A 20,686-nucleotide genomic window follows, 5' to 3' on the forward strand; every position below is an offset into this window, starting at 1 on the left:
CTTTAATAGTAATCGTTGTTTGTGTATTACTGAGTAAATGAAATCGGGCAGACCCGTGGAGACCTTTAATACTGAGGCCAGTAGGGCTGCAGGGTCATCTCTCATAAATTCATAAATTGAAGCTGTAAATGCTAATCTTTAGTCTTGGAGCAACAGGCAGTACATTTTTAACACTGACATCTTGACCAATATAAGTTCAGATGTTCTGCCTATTGCAACTACTGCAGCATGTTAATATTTTAATACCCTAGAAACCAGGGGGGATCCAAGTACAAGAAAACCTTCTAGTCTGAATTCATGTAAAGTGATCTGATCTGAGTTCCAGAGGAGGTTGAGAGCCCCAGAGAAGGAATAAATCAGAAAGTCTCTTGAAGAAAAATCTTGATTCTATCGAGCCAAGTCAGCTTCTTAATCCTTCATTATCCTTCATGCTGAATGTACCGGTGCGGGAGTGATCCACTCTGAGAGAATGGCTATTCAAGACCGCTCCAACGATTTTATGCTGAGTTATACCACTTTCACAGCCATTCACTTAGGCCAGGGGTGTCCAATCACAGTCCTGAAGGACTATTCCACTCCAGGTATAACAGGTAAAATAATGTAACTACAGTACTTCAGGGTCTGGTTGGAGGTTTAATAGGTTCAATTTTAAAACAGGGCTGCAACAAAGACCAGGAGTGGAAGGGCATTATTTATAAGAGAATAAATAATGCTAACAATTTTTTTTGTTTGTTTTATCATGACGTTTTCCCATCTGAATACAGAAGCATGTTGTAAGTGTGCTGTTTGCCAATACAATTCCCAATATGTTTAGTTGATTTTTTTCTTGCAGCACTTTATACCCACAGCAACAATGCTGCTGTAAAGTTGAGCTTCTTGAAAGCTGTGCAACCTTTATATTCTGCCAAGTACAAAGTCAGCAGCTGTAAGTTTTGAAACTGCTTCTTTTGTAACGAGTAAGAAGCAGGTGAGATGCATTGCTAAGCAGCTCATTGCTCCAGATAGTAACTTTATCTAAGAATGCATTATTTACTCAGTATTGTAATTGCCAGCTGTAATAGTTGCAGTTTATACAAAAAAATGACAGGGATTCAAGTAAGGATCAGTATCCACTGGCTTTTGTTAAACTTTATTACAAATCACTGCCCTGGTTTAGCTTAAGCATGGATCAAGTCCTCACTCTGTAGCTCTAGTTAGACATTACCTACGGTTAACCCCCCACAGAGTATACTGTTTATCCAAACCAATTTGCCCTCAAGCCAAGTGAAGGATATTTTTCAGCCTTACAACAATGCACCACTGCAGGTATTACCTTTTTACATCATCTGCCTCATTGGTAACATAATCCTCCCAACCCCATAGCCTTAGCCTGCAGAATATATATGGTAGCAAACGTGTTCATGGAAGTCGGTTGAACTGTAATTCACATAGTCTTCATGTGTTACGTAACTAGATATGAAATGATGTTAACTCCCAGTGTTATCAAAAATATTCAACATTATAACATTTCCAGTTTTTGCTTTTTAGGTAAAAAAAAGAGGGTTGAGTAGTGCAGTCAGTGCACTATAAACTCTGTTAATAGCATTTCAAACAGTATAAAAAGAAGCAATGGCCTCTCCGCACAGTGCAGAGCAGCATTTCACAATCTGTAATAAAGACATACATCACAAATTAGAGATTAACTTGCAGTTGCCACAGGGAGGCAAGTGCTGATTCTGTGCATTCAGTGGATCTAGTGAATAGCAGTATTGTCACTTGATAAATGATTAAAATTACATTATTAAGCTATAACTTCATAAACTATAAACCAGCACTGCATACTCTTAATGTGAGCCGAGCTGCTGAATTTACTGAAATAATGTAATGCTGACAGCCGTAAAGAATATTTTCCCAATTTTAAAAACATCTTTTACTCTTCAAAAGCTACGGGCTTAAGTTTAAAGACACAAATAGCACGGTCTTGTAACTTTTGCTCCCCACTATAGCGTTATAAAGGGTGAGCACTATATATATATATATATAGCTTCTACTGGTGCTGCCCTCTGGAGGACAGTTTGAAATCTGCAGTACATGTTAAAATGGGGTTGTTTGGGTATGATGGTTATGTTGATTTACTGTTGCTTACCCCCTTACATTTATTTTATACTTTACTCTAAGATAGACCTTTGTGTCTATTAGGCTAAAATGGCACGGAGCTTTCTTTTAAAAGGGTGCTTTAAAATTGTTCTTACTTGTGGGGGGGAAAGTGACGATGTTACCAGTGCTAATATCAAATAAGAAAATGGTTTTGAAAGCTATTGGTAGATAATAAATGGACAGGTTTACTTTCTTGCCCCATCCCTATGGAGTACTCTAGCGAGGATGTAAATAGTGTATCTACACTCAGCTGACAGTTTGGACCCGAGGCTGCACTCGGTACTGTAAGTTACAAGAAAGCACCATACATTTAAAATAAAATGACCGGTACATTAAAGCGATGTTAACATGCTGAGTGCTAAAGAGTCAGTGATAATAACTATCGTATTCGATTATTTTTTTCTTCCTGGGTTGGAAAATAATGTTAACAATTTAACAAAGGTAACAACAACATCACAAAATGTGAATCTTGGCGAGCAGAGTATAGTAGCTTACCCTTCGTTTCACAGGAGCAGACAGAGTCATGTGACATATACCAGTGCGCTGACTGGATAGGATTGCTTGAGTTGTCAGGGGTGTTACACGGGGCAATCCTCGCGGGATTTGGTCGCAAGCAATATAGTTGCTATGCTACTAGTAAATTGCCTTGACAGTTGGCGTTAGAGTTGCTGACCCGCTTTTGAGATCAATTATTATTAATAATAAAGAATAATCGCGGAATTATTTTCATTCTCCCGTGATACTAGTAAAATTCCAGACTTTGTCAAGACTTTCATAACAGAGACATGGAAATCAGTTTGGCATTTTTCAATACTTTTTCCAGACTTCCAGACTAGCGCACGAGTTTTAAGAGGAAAAAAAAAATACTTCATAGCTAGGAAATGCCACAAACTACAAAAATGTTACCGTGGTTTGTCATCAAATGAAACCGCTCAATTAGACTTTTATTGATGCTCTGGTTCCTTTTCAAGCTTGGAAAACTTAACATGTCATGACATCTTGGAATCAATTGCTTTTTCCATTAGTGTTTATAAACAACAATGCTCTATCCATTTAAATGGAAAAGCTAAGCTGGAAACGCAGAGACTGATTACAACGTGGTAAACTGTTTCACAATCAAAAGAATACGTGTTGTACCTTTTAAATCTTAAAAAAAAAGATTAATTAAATATACCACACTGCAGTGCATTATTCACGGGGCAATGCCAGAGGTGAATGAAGTGCAGGTTTTATGAAGGAGTCATTTGGCCTAAGGGGCTCGTGCTGCCCCGATGGAGGTGAGGTGAGGCTTGGGCTGGAGCCTCCAGTGTTGAAGGAGGATGGAACACAACCCCCCCACCCCCAAGATGGGAGGCGGGGGCTTACACAGGGAAACTGATTAGTAGTTGGAAAGGGTAGTTTATGAACTTCACTAAGGCTATAACAAAACGTTTGACTGCAAAACATGAACTATAAAGTGATTAGAGGAACAGGGAAAGTAGTACCACAACTAATAAAGGATAGTAAAAACGCAGTGCTACTGCACCTTTAATTGCATTGCCCCTACTCCACATGACATATGAATTCTGACTGCCTGCTTTATGTCCCCAAGGACAGACAGACTGTGCTTTAGCTAAACCTCCCTGACTCAGGCTGGAAAGCACGCTGGCTTTTGCATCCCGGTCCTGTGATTTCAATTATCAGATTGCAGGGTGGGTGAATGCATGCTGGCCTCTGCCTAACACATAGATATTGCCAGCTGAGCCTGTGCCTGGCAAGCAGCCACCGTAACAAAAAGCCTGTCTCCAAACCCTTTGTACCTAGATAAGTTACAGCCTCCTGTGTATCTCAGCATTCCCAACAGACACTTGATGCATGTGACAGCAGCTTGCACAGACTCGTGACAGTCTTCATATGTATTAAAGTCACATGGGCACACTGGACAGGAGTATTGCAGTTAGGGTAGAACTGAAAGGCTGTTGTCTGAATCTCAGTTCTATTTTTTTTTTTTTTTAAATTCCTGTTGCTACATAGGTACGGACAGTTGAACTGCTGACGGGAAAGGATTTGGGAACTAGAAAGAGAAACCGTATTATTCATATTCTGTTTTGCTCCAAACTTCTGATGTATGTGTGATACTAGAAAGGATTTTATTTCCATGTGGACCAGTATTTTGCTAACAAGAAACTGCTGAGATTAAAAGAGTTACCACAGCTCGAGGTAGTGAGGCCTGTATGTGCCATTTCACTTGCCCTTTCTTATTGACAATGTACATATATGTTAAATTGCATTGTTGCCTTGGAGGGATTTTTAAATTCAAAGGATTGTTATTGCAACATTTTCAGTCCGATGACATTTAATGAAAAATAAGAAAGCTTATCAAGACAATGCTGAGATCCACTAATGTGTCTGCACAGTTTCTTCAAGGTAAAACACTGCTATTATATTGTTATCTCAATGGTATTTTTCAAACTTCTCAGTGTGGGACATCGTAGTCATACTTCACACCTGAAAATAAATAACATTAACAGATAGAAATGAGTCTTTGCGGGGGTTAAGGGAGAAATCTACCATAACTCTAGAAAGACATTAAGAAATAATCATCAGTATTATTCTATGCTTGCATTTAATATTGATGTCTAAGGTCAAAGTATAAATGCCCAACTCTCCGTACATTTGGGTCTGCATTAGCTCCCTTCCACTGAACTCAACAGGGAAAAAAGGCAGCGAGAAAAAAGTGCTTCAGGTGCAATACATATTTGATCAAATGATACAGTGTAAAGACCTCTGAGCCTTGTTAAATTTTAATGCTGTCATAATAGGTATATATTCCATTCAAACTTCACGGAAGGCTTTTTGTGAGTGCATGAGGAAAGTCAAATATGACTACTGAGCAAAGATGATTTTTCAGGTAGAATAGAGTTCTTTAGATACATTGCTTTCTGGCACTCCATGAATTGTGTGCTCCAATGACATGATTCCTGTGCTAATGTAATAACTGGCAGTGAACGACCTGTCCTTTCCCTACAGCAGAAAGTGATGCCTGTGCCAGGATTGCACATGTCCCAGTGCAGTCTTAATGGTACATTAGCTGTGCATGCATCAACACATCAATTAGGGCAATACATTTTGCACAGCCAGGAAACAGCACATTTTTGTAGACGATACAGAATATGCTACAGAATATACACAACCTGGCATAGCTACGTGTGCATTGCAGGTTGTGGCATATGGTCTGCAACCTCTCCGTTTTAAAAGTTAGGGATGCAAAACTAACCAATGAGAAAGAAAAACTAAGAAATTGAACTTTTCTATTCATCCTACTTGGAAATCAGTACTTGTTTCTCAAAACTCAGCCTTACTACTTGAGCTGCTTAGTGAATGCACAAAAGACATTAGGTAGTGCGCTGATATGATTGAACTTTTTCCCTTTGAGACAGGAAGAAATCCACACCATAACTTCAAAATAAACTGACTGAGACTATGGGACACCCACACACGGATACAAAATAAAAATGCAGCCCTACGATTAACTCAGAAATACCCAAACAGCATTGGATGAGACTGAACTCTCATCTCTGGAAGTTAGGAAAAAGCAGCAAATTAACTGTAGTAATAATGACCCTGGCTGAGGAGGGCCTTCTGTATTTTAAATGCAAAAATCAATCTAAGAAATTACAGACGTGATCACAATAAACAAAGGTCCTTTATCTGCTCTATTTCAATCCTGTTTATCTGAACTGGTATCTTCCAGTCGTGTTCTCTGTAAGTTTACATTTCCTAACATTGAATCTCATTTGCCATGAATGCTTTTGAACTACCTAGAACTATCACTGGAGCTAGTTTTACATTAACTAGCCTTAAAAATATGACTGGTGTATGTGATACAGGAATTGGCATACAGTACTGTACATTTAGGCATACTGGTACTCAATAACTTTATATATTTTTTCCCTCTGGAGCGATGCAGTTTACTTTCTTCCATCTACAGAAAACAGGGAGTCATTCATTACAATGCTAATTGGGTTGATGCACAGCTGATTTTGCAGTGAAATCGGCCAACATGCCTTCCGGGCTCGAACGTGTGTGGAGTGGAACAAATAATATTGTTGTTGTGAAGAGTGATGGATGAATTTGAAATACAGATACGCTTGTGCTGAATGACAGGCAGATGGGGGTGTGTGAACTGCATCTCGCAATTTCATCATTTTTATTAGAAGAATTAAACAGAACGAAAAAGCAGAATATTGTATTTAATAGAATAAACAACAGATGTTGTGATCAGGGACTGTTAGCCTAGCTTATGAAAGTCGATGACTAATTTGACCTTTTACAATATTCAAATGATGGATAGGAAATGGAGCGAGGAGTTCCTATTGGCTGATTGGTCAGCAACCTATGAATGATTAGAGGGAGAGAGAGAGAGATTTTGACGCCAAACCATGCATTAAGCCTGAGGTTATTTTGGTATGTGAATTCTTAATGCTTAAAATGTTGTTGTTGTTTTGTTTTTTTTGTCTAGAAACTCAGGAGTTTGGGCCTGCATTTCTTCAGGAACCTGACAACACCATCTTTGCTCTTGGTTCTGAAGAGAAGAAGGTTACTTTAAACTGTGAAGCCCGAGGAAACCCACCCCCGATGTACAGGTAAGAGGTGCACACAGTAAGAAAGACAGCAGGCCTTCACCTTCATTATCCCTCTGGAATATTAACAAAAAATAGCTGCACATTGTGTTTCTCCACTTAGATGAAGTCTGTTGTGTGAATCTGCCCTCAAAACATGTATCAAAGCAAAAAAGTATAGCTGTGATTTTGTGACCAAAGGTTTGTTTATGTATGTATGTATGTAAGTATATTGTGGCGGTTCTATTTGTCAGTAGTCTAACATGGTTATTTACCAACTTCATCTACTGTTTATTATTATGAATTTTTAAATTGTTTTTTTTGAGTTTCCACATATTATTATTAACTGTTAAATGAGTGGGATCAATGTTATGGAAAGGTGTCACAGTGATATAAAAAAAAAATAATAATAACAGAAAGCGCTTACGGCGATCAGTAATATTGAAATGACTATTTTTATATTTTAATATACTCTGGATTGAAAACTTTAGCTGATCATATTACATTATTGAAATAATTTGGTCCTTGACCTGAAGAAAACAGAAGATTTTGGTCAGGTTAAGCAGTGTATTTTATTTTATTTTTTTTACACTCTATTTTACACTCCCAGTACCTAGAAAGAAGCTAGCATAGTAAATCAGGTCTCTCTTAAAACTCTTAATTAAAAAATATGCATACATTTTTTTTTTTAATGAAATGTACATTATCTTTTTCTTTTAATATATAGATGGCTTTTCAATGGAACGGAAATAGACATCACCATTGATTACCGATACAGTCTCATCGACGGCAACTTGATTATCATGAATCCCAATGAAGTGAGGGATTCTGGGAAATACCAGTGCTTGGTCACGAACAGCTTTGGTACCATCATCAGCAGGGATGCCATGCTGCAGTTTGCTTGTGAGTATCTTAGTGCCGCCTTCAATTTCTGTACTTCCTTGAGGAATTGGACACACTTTACAATTTTAACAACAAGGAATTTCTTAAATACTGTCTTTAACTTAGGAGTACAATTATTAAATGTATTGGTTCAGCTTTGAGAATGAAATGATAGTGTGCATTCATATAGTTTGTAACACAGTTTATGCAAGGACATCTGCTATCGTTATGTTTGCCTATGTTATTATTTTCTCAAAATGGCTTGATATGTGAGTGATAAGTGGGTTATAGTAACAATAGCAGACAATATTTCAAAGTCGGTGTATGCTGTTATAGCAGTTAAGCACAACAACGACTAAACATTTTGGGCTGGATTCTCAGAGCTATTTATTCCAAATGATCATTAGCACCATTTTTTGTCTGAAAGAAAAAAAAAAAAACACTGTTTACATTTCTAAATAATAAACAGCATTAGGCTACTCACATGTACCTTAAATGAAATGGCTGAGTTTTTTATGGATGCATTTTTGCTATCTGAAAAAACAAACAAAAAAAAAACACGCTAACGCCGATTTGAAGTAATTAGCTCTGAGAATCTGGCCGTTTGTGTTTATGGAATAGGAATGCATTTTTGGTTTTATCGTTTGACTGCACAAATCCTTGTTTTTTGTCAAAGTGATTTTTATTCAAGGTTTTTAAATACCACCGTCTGTTCACGTTTTTATGACATTCCAATTAGTGTGAGGTAAAATTCCCAGAAAGACACAGAGGCTTTATCTGAATAGAATTTATCCTGATTCAGGGAGCACAAACTTTGCTGCACAAACAGTATCAGAAAATAGAAAGGGATGTAGAAGATGCTTAATACAGAAGTGAGACTATTTAAAATCACCTTTACCTTAGGCTCGGGATTGGGGCTCATAACTCCAGCCACGGTCAGCTAAAGCCTTCATCGAGACCTAGATTTACCCTGAACTGGTTCTGAAAATGTTCATAAAGGATCACAAACAGAATGAGAGAGATAAACAAATACATTGTGACCCTTAATTTATCTGGATTGTGCCAGATATCTGAATGGAGCAATATTATTACTGAACTGTCTTTTGGTTTGTTGTTGTTGAAAGATGCTAAGCTCCAGTCGAACTGGCAAGCTGTGATTGGCTGATTTGGCAGTTGCAGGTACAGGACTTGTTTCTTTCGTCGGTGCCAAGTATTGATTGGCTGGTTTTGGTGGATAATAACATGCATTTGGACCAGTTGTAACTTTGTTTAGTATTTGCTGTACAATAGATGTGAACTGAGCTTGCATTGTGGAAAGTCAAAATGAAAAAGACTTGCACAGATTGATTTTAAATTTGATTCACAGTTGATGCTGTGATGTAGCAGCAGGCATCTACAGTCTGATAGAAGACCACTAGAGCTGAAAACTGATTGGCTTATGGTGCAGAAGCATTTTCTAATGACTGAATATGCCGCCTGCTCCTAAACCCCAAAGCTGAGAAAATCTCAGAGATGACTCATTCTTCTTTCATTTTGTTTCTGACTTGGTTCAGAAACATCATCAGAAGCTAAAGTACCGTGTACAGTACTGTAGAAAGGCCAGGGGCAGAAGACTAGTGGCAACGGCAGTGTTAGTTTTACTTACTGTTTCCTTCGGAGCAATATCTGTAGAAGTCTTATTACCAGCCCTAGAGGGAGTATGAGCAGTACTAAGTCCAGGTTCAATTCAGGATTTAGGCTGTTTCCAGTCTTTATTTTATTTTTGTTGTATTTGAGGTAACAAGGGTTTTGTCAATATACAATACTAAAATGCAGTTTTAGTTTTTAGTTTTGAGCGTCACTGTACTAAGCCATAATATTGTGACTTTTTGTATGCTTGGCTTTTTCTTACTACAATTGTTACAAAATTCTAGTTAGGCTAGATTTTGTGGCATCCATCCAACCTGAACCCAATCAACACCTCACTCCCCTTTTATTAATCCCTGGCATTTGGGCAGTTGCGATATAGTGTTGGTGGATGTCTGTATGTCCGAATGTTTGTACGCGTGTTACACTTTAAAGTTTGACATCAGTATCTAGCTTGTGATGAAACTTGGTAAGGACAAGCTACTAAAAATGATACAGTCATCTACAGTTGAAAACTAGCTATTTGACTGACCTAGTGTTCTCCATTTCTCAATTCAACCAGTTCTTCTGTTCTGTCCTCAGTAAAACAGGTTGGATATTGCTTATGAATTTAAAAGTTTCACTACAAAAGACTACTGAAGTGCCTGGCTTTAAAAGGCATCCTGATAACATTGCCTATGGAAGTCTGCCTAGGATGTCAGTCACTTGGCTAGACTTTGATGGCTTACGGTTTATCACTCAACATGATGTGTGAGCTTTGGAGCACAAAATCACTGCCGGCTATCCTGCCTATCTGTGTGGAAATTGTGCATGGGTTTAAATAAATATTCAGCAATAGAAACAACAGGAGAGCAATGTGAAAATGTTTTTTTATGAGCCTAGAGACTTCCCTGTAGCTCCAGCTACTCCTGCTGACTGGTATAGTGTTTTGTTGGCACCATGCCATATATCTGGTGTGCATATTACAAACGAGTATTGATTCTGTATTCAGTATTAGAATTCGTTGAAAAAGCTGCAGAGAAAGTCAAAAGCTGTAGAGATAACAGTAATACTGACCTGTTCTTATCACATTGCATTGATGCATTAAAACCTAATAGTGTTGTTCCACAAGGAATTAGTGTTACAGTACATACACTGTAGACGCCAACAACCTAGATTCAGACCAGTGACTTATAGGTGAAAGGCTTTATAACCTATTGCCTTTACAAAAAGAAAATACTATTGGGATTACATTAGAATACCAGTGTATTGTAACGTGCATGGGGGAAGGCAGCAGCAGGGCTGGTAGGTGACGTAATCACACTCTGGGATATAAGCCCGATATACGCTCCTTGCAAGGGAGCCGGCTCTTTTGTACAGCGGTATCGGCACTATGCTTTAGTGCAAGAGGTCCCGGGTTCGCGCTCGCCCTCCGCCTGTGTGTGGATTGCCTCGCCCTGTGTGATGCGCCTGCCTGCGTTAACCGAGATTGCTACAGTATTAAACTAAAAACATAGCAGACCACAGCATTAACTCTGGCAGTCAATTGTAAACAAAACTATTCTGTTTGATTATAGAACCGTTGCCTCTGTAGAGCCACTTCACAGGTGTTGAAGGACATTGTGTAAAAAGAAGCCAGTTTTTCATATAGTAACTCAACCGAATTCAGAGGATAGGCGTGACAGCTCAGTCACTTATACAGTATTAGTCACTGCAAAGACAAGTATTCCATAGAGAATTAAAATGCTGGTGGTATACTGTGTGCAATAAATCTTAAATTAAAAGGTGTTATAAATCTAGCCTAGAAAAAAAAGAGCTTAAACATGTAATCATTGAAGAGATTTGGCTTTATTCATCAATAAGGTTCATCAGTAAACAGCACTGACTCTTCAGATTCCAAATGATGAACGGACCTCTTGGCCAGGCTCATCACAGAGGGTCTCTAACCTGGACTGAATTCTGATGATTATGCAGGACAATGGAGCTTTCCTCTTCACAACAATCCCTGCCTCCTCTGGATTAATGGTTAAGAGCATTGCCATCTCTGTACACATCATTGGTGTCATGAAAGCATGATGCATTGCAGGCAGGACTGTGCTACATAACCTTGGCCATTCTCTGGATCTCAACCCAATTGAATATGAAGGGTGTGAGTGCAAAATGTGAGGAATATTAGTTAATACAAACTTTTTTTTTTAAATACAGTAAAAGCAGCAGGCTACCGCACAGCTTATCTCTGCTAAATGTGCTAAATTAATTTCTAGTATGACAGACAAGTGTCTTGGACTACTTTATACCACTGAGAGCGTCTAAAAGAGTTGAATAAAATGGGTTGAATACAATTTTTGGCAGAACAGCTTGTGTAAGTGTCCCCATGATTCCCTTTGGTAACCCAGAGCAGCTGTGCAACCAGTAAAACATCCTAATGCAAAAAAGTGACTGATATTCCTAACTTCAATATGGAACGTGTTGTACAATTGCTACTTGCTAATTGCTATAAGTTATAAGTCTTATAGCAATATCACCATAGAGAGAGGCAAGAAAAGGTAATACAACATATTTGGTAGGCATTGAAAATAGCTGCTAGGTTGGCAGGGGCTTTTGTATCCAAGAATCCAAGTTACTCTTATTTCTCAAAGAACATTCTCTGGAGAAGGGGGCTTTACTGGACATTTCCACCACCAACTTCCATGAAGGCATTAAAAGCGATAATCATTAAAGAATGGCAATTAAAATACTTGTGGGCCAACACCCCAGCTTTTTAGTTATTTGTCTACTTTGAATTATTACTATTATTTATTTGCTATGCTGTACATACAACTTAATGGATAACTGACTTTTTTTTTTAACTTCAGGCTATAAACATGACTTGTCTCCTGGCAGTTGCTTGATAATGTAGCAGCAGATGTTCAAAGAATAAAAAAGGATACTTTGGAGAAGTACGTTAATTGGAATCTGTGTTCATTTATTTATAAGGCCCCAATGATGAGCAAACAGCTCAAAGGCAGCCCCAATGGAAACAGCTTTCTATTTCCCAAAGCTCCTTAAAAACAGCCTTGTTGTCTTTATATCCTGTATAGTAAAACTCCACACAAAAGTTAACTTCTTCTCCGTTATTGACACATCAATAAATTGCCTGCCTTTTACAAGCACAGCCTGTCTCCGCTATTTACAACTCCATTCCAAAAAACTCCTCACCCACCTTCTTAAAGCAATTTTGGGATTGGGATTGTCACACATATTGTGTTTTTTTTTCTTTTCCTGCCACAACAAAAAAAAAGAAAAGAAAATCTATTTTCTCATTTAGACTACAGGAGAAAGTATTGATTAGCTATAATTCATACGTCTCCTTTGAATTGACGAGTGGCTGGGCTAGGATGCTGACATAGGGAACAAAAAGGCGACGATGACAGAGCCTGATAAATCAATATGTGCCTCGGTGACAGCGTGTTTACCGGACATTCCATCACAGCACACATCTGACAGCTCGTTAAGGGGATATCACCTTCCCTGGGACGAGTTTAATGAGGCGGGTTTTCATTCTGATGACAGGCATGTCTGACGAAAATGTGACCTGGCCTGGTCTATATTTCCTAATAAAAATGTTAAAGATAAAAATGGTTATCCTGGGGCCTGCGCCAGATGGGTCCATCCTATGAGAAGCACATTCATTTCTTCCCATTATACAGTCTGTTTAAAGACTAGCTGACCTCTTTAAAGGAGTTGGAACTGCTGGAGTGAAATTCAGCAGGTTGGAGTTCACCCTGGTCAAAGCACTTGCTGAAGTGGAGAATTATGCTGTATTATAAACCCAGGGACACACACACACACACATACATACAGATAAGCAGCCTGAGTCTGTCTATCTATTATCTATCTCTCTATCCTATCTATCTATCTATCTATCTATCTATCTATCTATCTATCTATCTATCTATCTATCTATCTGTCTGTCTATATCCACAGTTCACAATTTGTCTATGCTGACATCAGTTTGTATATCTAATGTATCAACTTCCTATCCACATTGCAAAATACTAATCATTGTCATTCTCATGTGCTTATTTTATAGATGACAAAAGGCACCTTTTAAAGACTGTGTTGAAAGATTACTTGGCGTATGCAATAAACATTTCTAGAGTGTTGTTATAGAAACCAGCAACACTCAAGTTTCATGAATGTCAAACTTGATCAAGCTCATCAGAATAGACTTCCAACAAGGAATGCAAATTTACCATTGCTTCAGCTTCAACCAGACTCCTTTGAACATTTCTTAAATTAAGAGAAAAGTTATTCAGAGCTAAAAAGAATTTTTGTAAGGCTATATGTATTCTGATTCCTGTGGTGTAAGTGAATGCAGTGCTGTCAGATTGATCAAATGAGTCTGGGCAACACACAAAAAACTGCTGTGGTTTGACGTTTACTCATTTCAGTGCAATTGCACTTTGAGGATTCAGTTAAAAATGAAACAACCCCTATTAACTTGAAAAGTGGCAATCAGTGGCATTTGGATTTCTTCTGAAAATAACTCTGCAGTGCAGATCTTCAGTCTGTCTAGAGCAGCTAGCGTTACTCCTGTTTGGTTTTTTTAATGACATTGAAAGGAATACAGTACCCACTGAATTTGCAGAATCACCTTCTTTATGTCTTTATTAACTCACAATATGTGTTGTTATTTATAATTTATAATTTATCCCAGATTTGTACCTTTGGGGCCGTCTATGAGCAAGCCTGAGCATGCATAGAAATGATCACTAGGGGTGTGCCCAGTAATTTCTTCCCCCCCCCCCCCCCCCTGAAACGGTGAGTTTGTCAGATTTTTCCTTTGCGAATATCACAATTTGGACAAACATGGTAGAAAAAAAGCACAGTGAATGTGTAGTATAAGCTACACAACTGCAAAATAACCATTGTAAATTTGTATTCAGGACTAGTAAGAAGCTCTTATATAGTATGTTATTCAGTAATCTTAAATGCACCTCTGTAGACTCTACATAGCTCTTACAAGCAGGTATTATCTCAACACTGCCCCCTGGTGATGTAAGAAATGGTATCCATTAGTGGCAGAATGGTGCATGTGGACATGCTACGGTTAAGCTCGTTAGCGAAAAAATAAAATGACATCAGAGTTTTATCTTGTCACTAGGATGTGATGACAAAAACAGAAAATGATCTGCAAAGTGAATCCTAAAAAGACTAGCATGTTATTATTTTTTAGTATGTTATTTATAACCTGTTACAGCTTCAGTTAGTTGCAAGCACATATCTGTTGACTGAGATAGCGGGAAGATGAATGTGAGTCTTTGTTAACTGTGTCATCGTGTTTTTGTGACCTTTGTTATTTGTCTGGTTGGTTTTGTTGCCTTTTTTATTGTTTTTTTCTTTCCAAAACAACATGTCTCAGGAAAAGGAAAGTCTATCGATGAAAGGACAGATAAACATACATGTGTTACTCGAGTTTTTTTTTCTTATAATTATTAAAATGAGAAACAAAGATCCTTGCAGAGTTTACTTCACTTTTCATAACTTAAAAAAATGTTCAACAGAGTAGTGCTTACAACAATACCACCCAGTACATTCCGTTTTCGAGTTCTTTAGCATTAAAAACATTTTATAGTTTTCATTTTATATTTGAATTAGGTGGTACAGTGTGTTGCTGTGCCAAACACAGACAGCAAGGCGGGTCTTGGGTAAAAAAAAAACCTTTACAATATAATGCAAGTTAATCACAAGTGTTCAAGAAAGTAAGCTGAAATGCATGTGTAAATGAATGTGTTTTCTGTAATGCTGAGTAAAGGTCTATTTAATCAGACATAACTACAAATAGGTTTTTCATTTACACTGACTTATGTCTTAAAAAAAAACACTGATCAGGAAAACATTAACTTGTCCGTTGCACCTACAATTAATGATGTATGGCAATGATTAACTGTACATGGTCATAAAAACAAATCTGTTTGAAGCCAAAGAAAAAGCCCTGTTATCAGCAGTTAATGCTGTCCGTAGCATCCAGTTGTCCTCCTCGTTGTTCTTGTTGTTCTCCACAAAGCACTTCATTTACAATAAACCGTAAATCACATCTGATTACCCAGCAGGCTGTTCACTAGGGCGTTCTCCCAGGCTTCAGTTTTAGGAGCTCATTAAAGAGTGGTGAGCTTCTCACAGCAGAATTTAATGAGAAGTTGCTCAGATGTGCTGTATATCAGTTTTATTAATACATATGGAGTGTTTGTGAATGCAGTGCTCAGGAAAGACGAGGGACTCATACACTTGCTATAGTCAGGGATGGTGCAGGATGAACATTATTCCCTACTGAAGGACTCCCTCGCTACTTTTTCATTATCCTGGGCCATTTCGCATGTTATTTTCTGCTATCAAAGTTATGTTAGTAAGCTACTTAAATAGTTTAGTGTGTCAAGGAATCAAACCACTCCGACTTGTGGTTATGGTACACAGTCAGAGCAAGAAGCTGAGTTCATCACAAATTTGACTTATCATGTACTTGCATGGGGGGAGGGTCTTTAAATACCCATTGAAATGTACAATTCCTTTGTGAACCTTGTGGAATAAGGTTAATAATCCCGTTCCATGAGCACAACATTTCACAGATATCGAAAGGTAGAAATAGTGTAGACTTTTATACTGTGCAAAGGGTGCTTTTAACATTCATAATCTTAACCTCCGTTACTAAAGTGTGCTTATATGTGAAAAAAAAAACATTCAACAAATAGTCCTGAAATGCATCATTTGAGCAAACATACATGCAATTGTACATGCAATTTTTAGTACTGTAGATACAACATTTATACAGCCGATATTAAATTGTATAGTGATATTAAAAATGTTTGATGATATAAGTTACTTACAACTCCTCACTGTAGGGCAAATTGGAACATACTTACTGTTAAATAATTCAGCCGTTAAATGAGGACAATCCGAAAATATTACTGTGTCTAGCTAAGTATTAGCTTGCCTTCTGAAGTCACCAGTGCATTCTTAAAACGCTCTATAAACATTTTACAAGAGTCTAGGTCAAGGGTGGTCAAAGTTGGCTGTTCCACTCCTGGTCTTTGTTCGAAAACCCTTTCTAAATTTTTTAATTGAACCAATGAAACCTCCATCCAGACCCTGCAGTAGTTAATTATATCATTTTACCTGTTAAACCTGGAGTGGAATGGCCCTCCAGGACCGTGATTGGACCCCCGTGGTCTAATAATATAATTCTTTGTAAAAACATTCCAGTACAGTGTGGTATTACTCCTGTCTGTTGTTGCAGATCTCGGGAACTTCAGTGGGCGGACGAGAGGAGCGGTGTCAGTGCGTGAGGGACAGGGGGTGGTCCTGATGTGCTCTCCGCCACCTCATGCTCCAGGTACAGCTTTTTATTTTTCAAATGACATCCATGTCAGCACGATCAGGCTGTACCACCTACACAGCCACGAAACCTCACTTTACCAAGAATAGGAGAAAAAAGAATCATCAAATGTCATTCAGCTTTATAGACCCAAACATCTGTCTTTTGCTCTGCGCCAGCAGATTTCCCCAGTGGTTTCCAGAGCCATTGAGCACCCACTGAGTCGCCTCCCATGATGTCGATCATGCTTGTGTTTATTAGCATATGACATGTAACAGTGCACCTAATAGTGTCATTGCAATTACTTTTTGTCTGTTGAAGTCGTATGCAATTTAAAGCCACAGATTTTAAAATACTAAAAGAATCCACGTTTGAAATATAACTGCATGGCAATAACTGGCTTGATGTATCTGCATGTAGAGTCAATAAAACTTCACTTAGCAATATCAATAAAGTTAGCTGTTTTATGACTATGTTACACTCTGTGGATAACAGCAATTGTTTTGCATATTTTTCATTATCTTTTGGATCAGGGTTTTAATATTGCATTGTTTGGACTCTAAATTAGCCTTTTGAAATATTAAAAATTAAACATGTATCGCCTTTCATATTCTAAAATTAAGAAGAAGAATGGAAAGATTGTTTTATGCTTACCATTACCTTGCAGGATTATTATTATTATTTTTTTTATTATTTTTTCTATCGCTCAAAGGTGCCGTGGGCTTTTCAGTTTTATTATATTTAATTTGGAACTTGTCACAGCCTAAATTAATTAAGGATTTATTTTAAAGAACTTTTCAGGTAGAAGAATTGTTATGCAATTTAAAAGATTTAAGCTTGTCCTCTGAAAAGTATATCTTACTAAAAAGATTTTTAAAAGATTATTGCTATTTTTATTCTCCCCTGTCCTGAATGGCAAACCACACACTCCTGCCATCTAAACTGTAGGTCTCTTCCCTTTAAATGCATATAAGGTTCAGTGGATTTATCCTTTTTTTAATAAAAACATTTAGCTTGATCTGCTTTTCAGTTGTAGTTTCCTGCTGTAAACGCATGTTACGCAGGCTAGATCAGTCAGATAATTATAGAAGTACGAGCCAGCGACATCTAGTGAACAGGTACTGGGATCACATTTCTTTCTGTATTACAACACACCGCTGTGCACTATTACTGTTATATTGAAACTTATACGGGATAGGAGCAAGGGCTGCGTGGAGGAAGAACCTCAGGAGAGAGAGAGAGAGAAGTGCTTTTGTGACTCAGGGATGAGTACAGGGATTCACCTTACCTCGCAGAGATCCGCCCTCGCGGAGGTAATACCGAACCTATCGGCATCCAAGGCTGGGAAGCAGCCGATACCTAGAGGTGAGAAAATGGAAAAATGAAAGAGAGTTAGGGTAGATTTGGCCTGGTCTCCCATCTGGCTCACGGAGAACCTTCCTGACGGAGGATGAGGCCAGCCTGGCTGGGCTTCTAAGGTTGGGAAGTGAGCTTCACCTACCCCCAGAGGGAGACCATTGCAGTGGTGGAGCAGCATAGTGGAGGTGGAGAGTGGTGGAAAGCAAACAATGCAAGGCACAGAACAAGGGCATGACTTGGGATTTAAATAGGGAGATTGACCGATATTATTGGCAGGACAGAATGCCAATACTATGGGGGGGGGGGGGCTAACTCCTGCCACCCGAACCACACGCATGGTTACAAATGTCTAATACATGCACTAGAACTAAAGAGCAGCAACTCAGCACCTTAACACAGACTTAACATAAAGAAGCAAAAAGAACATTATTTAACATCATAATATTTATTCACATTGTGAACCAGGATATTTCTCACAGGGCTGAGTTGCAACACAGCTTCACAGAAAACAGCAAGTGGAAGCATAGGACAGTTAAAGCCTCAGCTGTTATTGTATATTGTAGTGACTCCGGCTGCTTCAAAAGGCCTTTTCAAATGGCCTCGGCTGGGCAATGCCTTCAAGAGCACCGTCTTGGAGTGGAAGGGTTTTGTGTAGTAGTTCTCTCCATGGAGGGGACACTTTCCTCCTTGATGTCAACACACCGGTCTGTATGGTCATGGTCGTGCAGTAGCCTTAAGCTGTGGTGCAGACTCCTTTTGAGCTCCACGCAGCCTCCCCGGGCACGGCCTCAAGACAATCAGAACCTCCCGATCAACTCAGCGCCGGGCGAGCCTACCTGCTTAATTAGTTGCTTAGCAACATATCGCATGTTTACGAGTCCCTGCTGCTGCCATAAAGGCACACATGTACTCAAGAAGCAGGAACAGGCTACTCTCTGTCACATATCCTCCCCCTCAGAATGGCACCACTGGTCCATTTGATACCTCCGGGTCGTTCCTGTTCAGTTTGGGGTTGGGTCCGCGGTTGTCTTCGGTGCCATCTCAAAGGGCCTGAGAAACAGAGACGGTTCTTCTGACTGCGCATCCTGGCAGCCAACTGCTCTGTGGCTATCCTGCCTTGACTCAGCAGGACCAGTGACATCCCACTTCAACCACGTGTCAGGATGTGAGTGATGCTGGTAATAATCCAATGTCCGCAACAACAGGTGTATTTACAAAAGTCCTGGATTTTTAATTAAACAAAACAATCCCCTCTACCAGCAATGGTATTGGGGAATTAACAGTGGGCTTGAGGTCTTAAAAACAATAAACAATAAATCCAGTTCCAGTGCAGTGCCTGTGCTCCGTGGTGCTGTATCAGGTTGAGGTGGGGTGGTAGTGCAGGTGCTCCGGGTGGTAGTGCTGGCTCTGTAGCTTCAGCTCCTGTGGTGTCTGTCTGCACAAAATACAAAAAACAACAACAACACTCCAGCGTCTTTACTGCTTCAGTGTAAGGGGCCATAGTCACGTAGCTGTGTCCCCTTTCTAGTGCTAACTCCTCCCTGTGATCAGTACGGTGCTACACTCTATCCAATCGCCACGTGCAACACAGCTGATCACAATAGAGCTGTTCAGCAGTCTTACAGCTAAGCCCTTTTACCAAGATGGCTGACTTCCAGTTCCACCCTACCATCAAGTCGGCCCATCCCTGTGACGGCGTACCACCAACCTTATTTTGTGCCCTTCCTGATCGGGATGTAGATTTACAGTTCAGATTCATTGTCTCCCGTTCACACAGTGTGTTGTCAGTTCAAGGGGACAGAAATGGCTCATAAACTGAAGGAGACCACCAATGGAATGAAATGAATGATTTAGAGCCACCAATGGAATGAAATGAATGATTTATTGAATTGACAGATAAACATGCCTGTAAATGATCACATTGTTATTTGAATTTGGCCCATGGCCTTGCCCACTGGAGCTCAGCAGCTGCCCCTATACTGGCAAAACTATGATAAATGAAATATATGAATTAGATTAAAATGGGCAGGACAAGTGGCACTTGAGGCCATCTTCCCTCTTTACAAGGCATGCTGCAAGGTGGAGGCAGGGGAGGAGGGGGAGCAAACAAATGCACGAACGACAAGGGCCATAGATGAAGTTGGTATATATATGATGACGTAGTTGATTAAGGGGCGGACCTTCTTTTCAGAAATACAACCAAGTTTCCAATTACACGGTTGGCTTAATACAATTATAACTACTATTGCTGTATTGAGTGTGGCAATTCATTTGTTTTAATTGTGTGACTAGAGAAGTCTTCAGTTTGTCATACCATTCGAAGTTGACGGCTCAGTGACTGGTCATAAATTTGAATGTATGCACTGTAATATTAAGAACTTCATTATTAATACATTTTTGGAAACATAGTAATGAATATTCCTATAATCTAATACCTACCTCTATTACTTTACGGTGAGCATGGAACTACCTCTGTAAATGCTCTGAGAGCTTTCTACAACTAAAGGACCACCTACTGTCAGCCATATTGCCTTGTCACTTCCAAGCATAGAAACAAGCTACTGCACAGCTGTTAGCCAAATAGTTCATATGTTTCTAATACATTTTTACACTTGCAATGAATCACTTTCTGAGTGAAACAGATGGATAGATATTTACTGCATCGTACATGGCAACACCCTGGTGTATGCGTATATACTGGATCTGATCATGGAGCCATGCACTGGATTTTTTTCAAAGCTGGGGAAAG

At 39.0% G+C, this 20,686-nt stretch overlaps 1 protein-coding gene across 5 annotated transcripts in view; it reads left to right on the forward strand.

The window, feature by feature from the left end:
• LOC117962480 (contactin-5-like) overlaps positions 1–20,686 on the forward strand; it is a 216,380-nt gene that overhangs the window by 135,827 nt on the left and 59,867 nt on the right. For 4 of the 5 annotated variants that reach the window (XM_059030945.1, XM_059030943.1, XM_059030948.1 and 1 more), the window contains 3 exons: positions 6,638–6,761; positions 7,465–7,640; positions 16,501–16,590. In XM_059030945.1, coding sequence (XP_058886928.1) covers positions 6,638–6,761; positions 7,465–7,640; positions 16,501–16,590 — 390 coding nt within the window. Of the gene's footprint in view, positions 1–6,637; positions 6,762–7,464; positions 7,641–16,500; positions 16,597–20,686 lie in introns of all 5 variants that reach the window. The other variant, XM_059030946.1, reaches the window with a different exon arrangement.

The sequence above is a fragment of the Acipenser ruthenus genome, chromosome 9 (genome assembly GCF_902713425.1).
Source record: "Acipenser ruthenus chromosome 9, fAciRut3.2 maternal haplotype, whole genome shotgun sequence".
In the NCBI taxonomy this organism is placed as follows: domain Eukaryota; kingdom Metazoa; phylum Chordata; class Actinopteri; order Acipenseriformes; family Acipenseridae; genus Acipenser; species Acipenser ruthenus.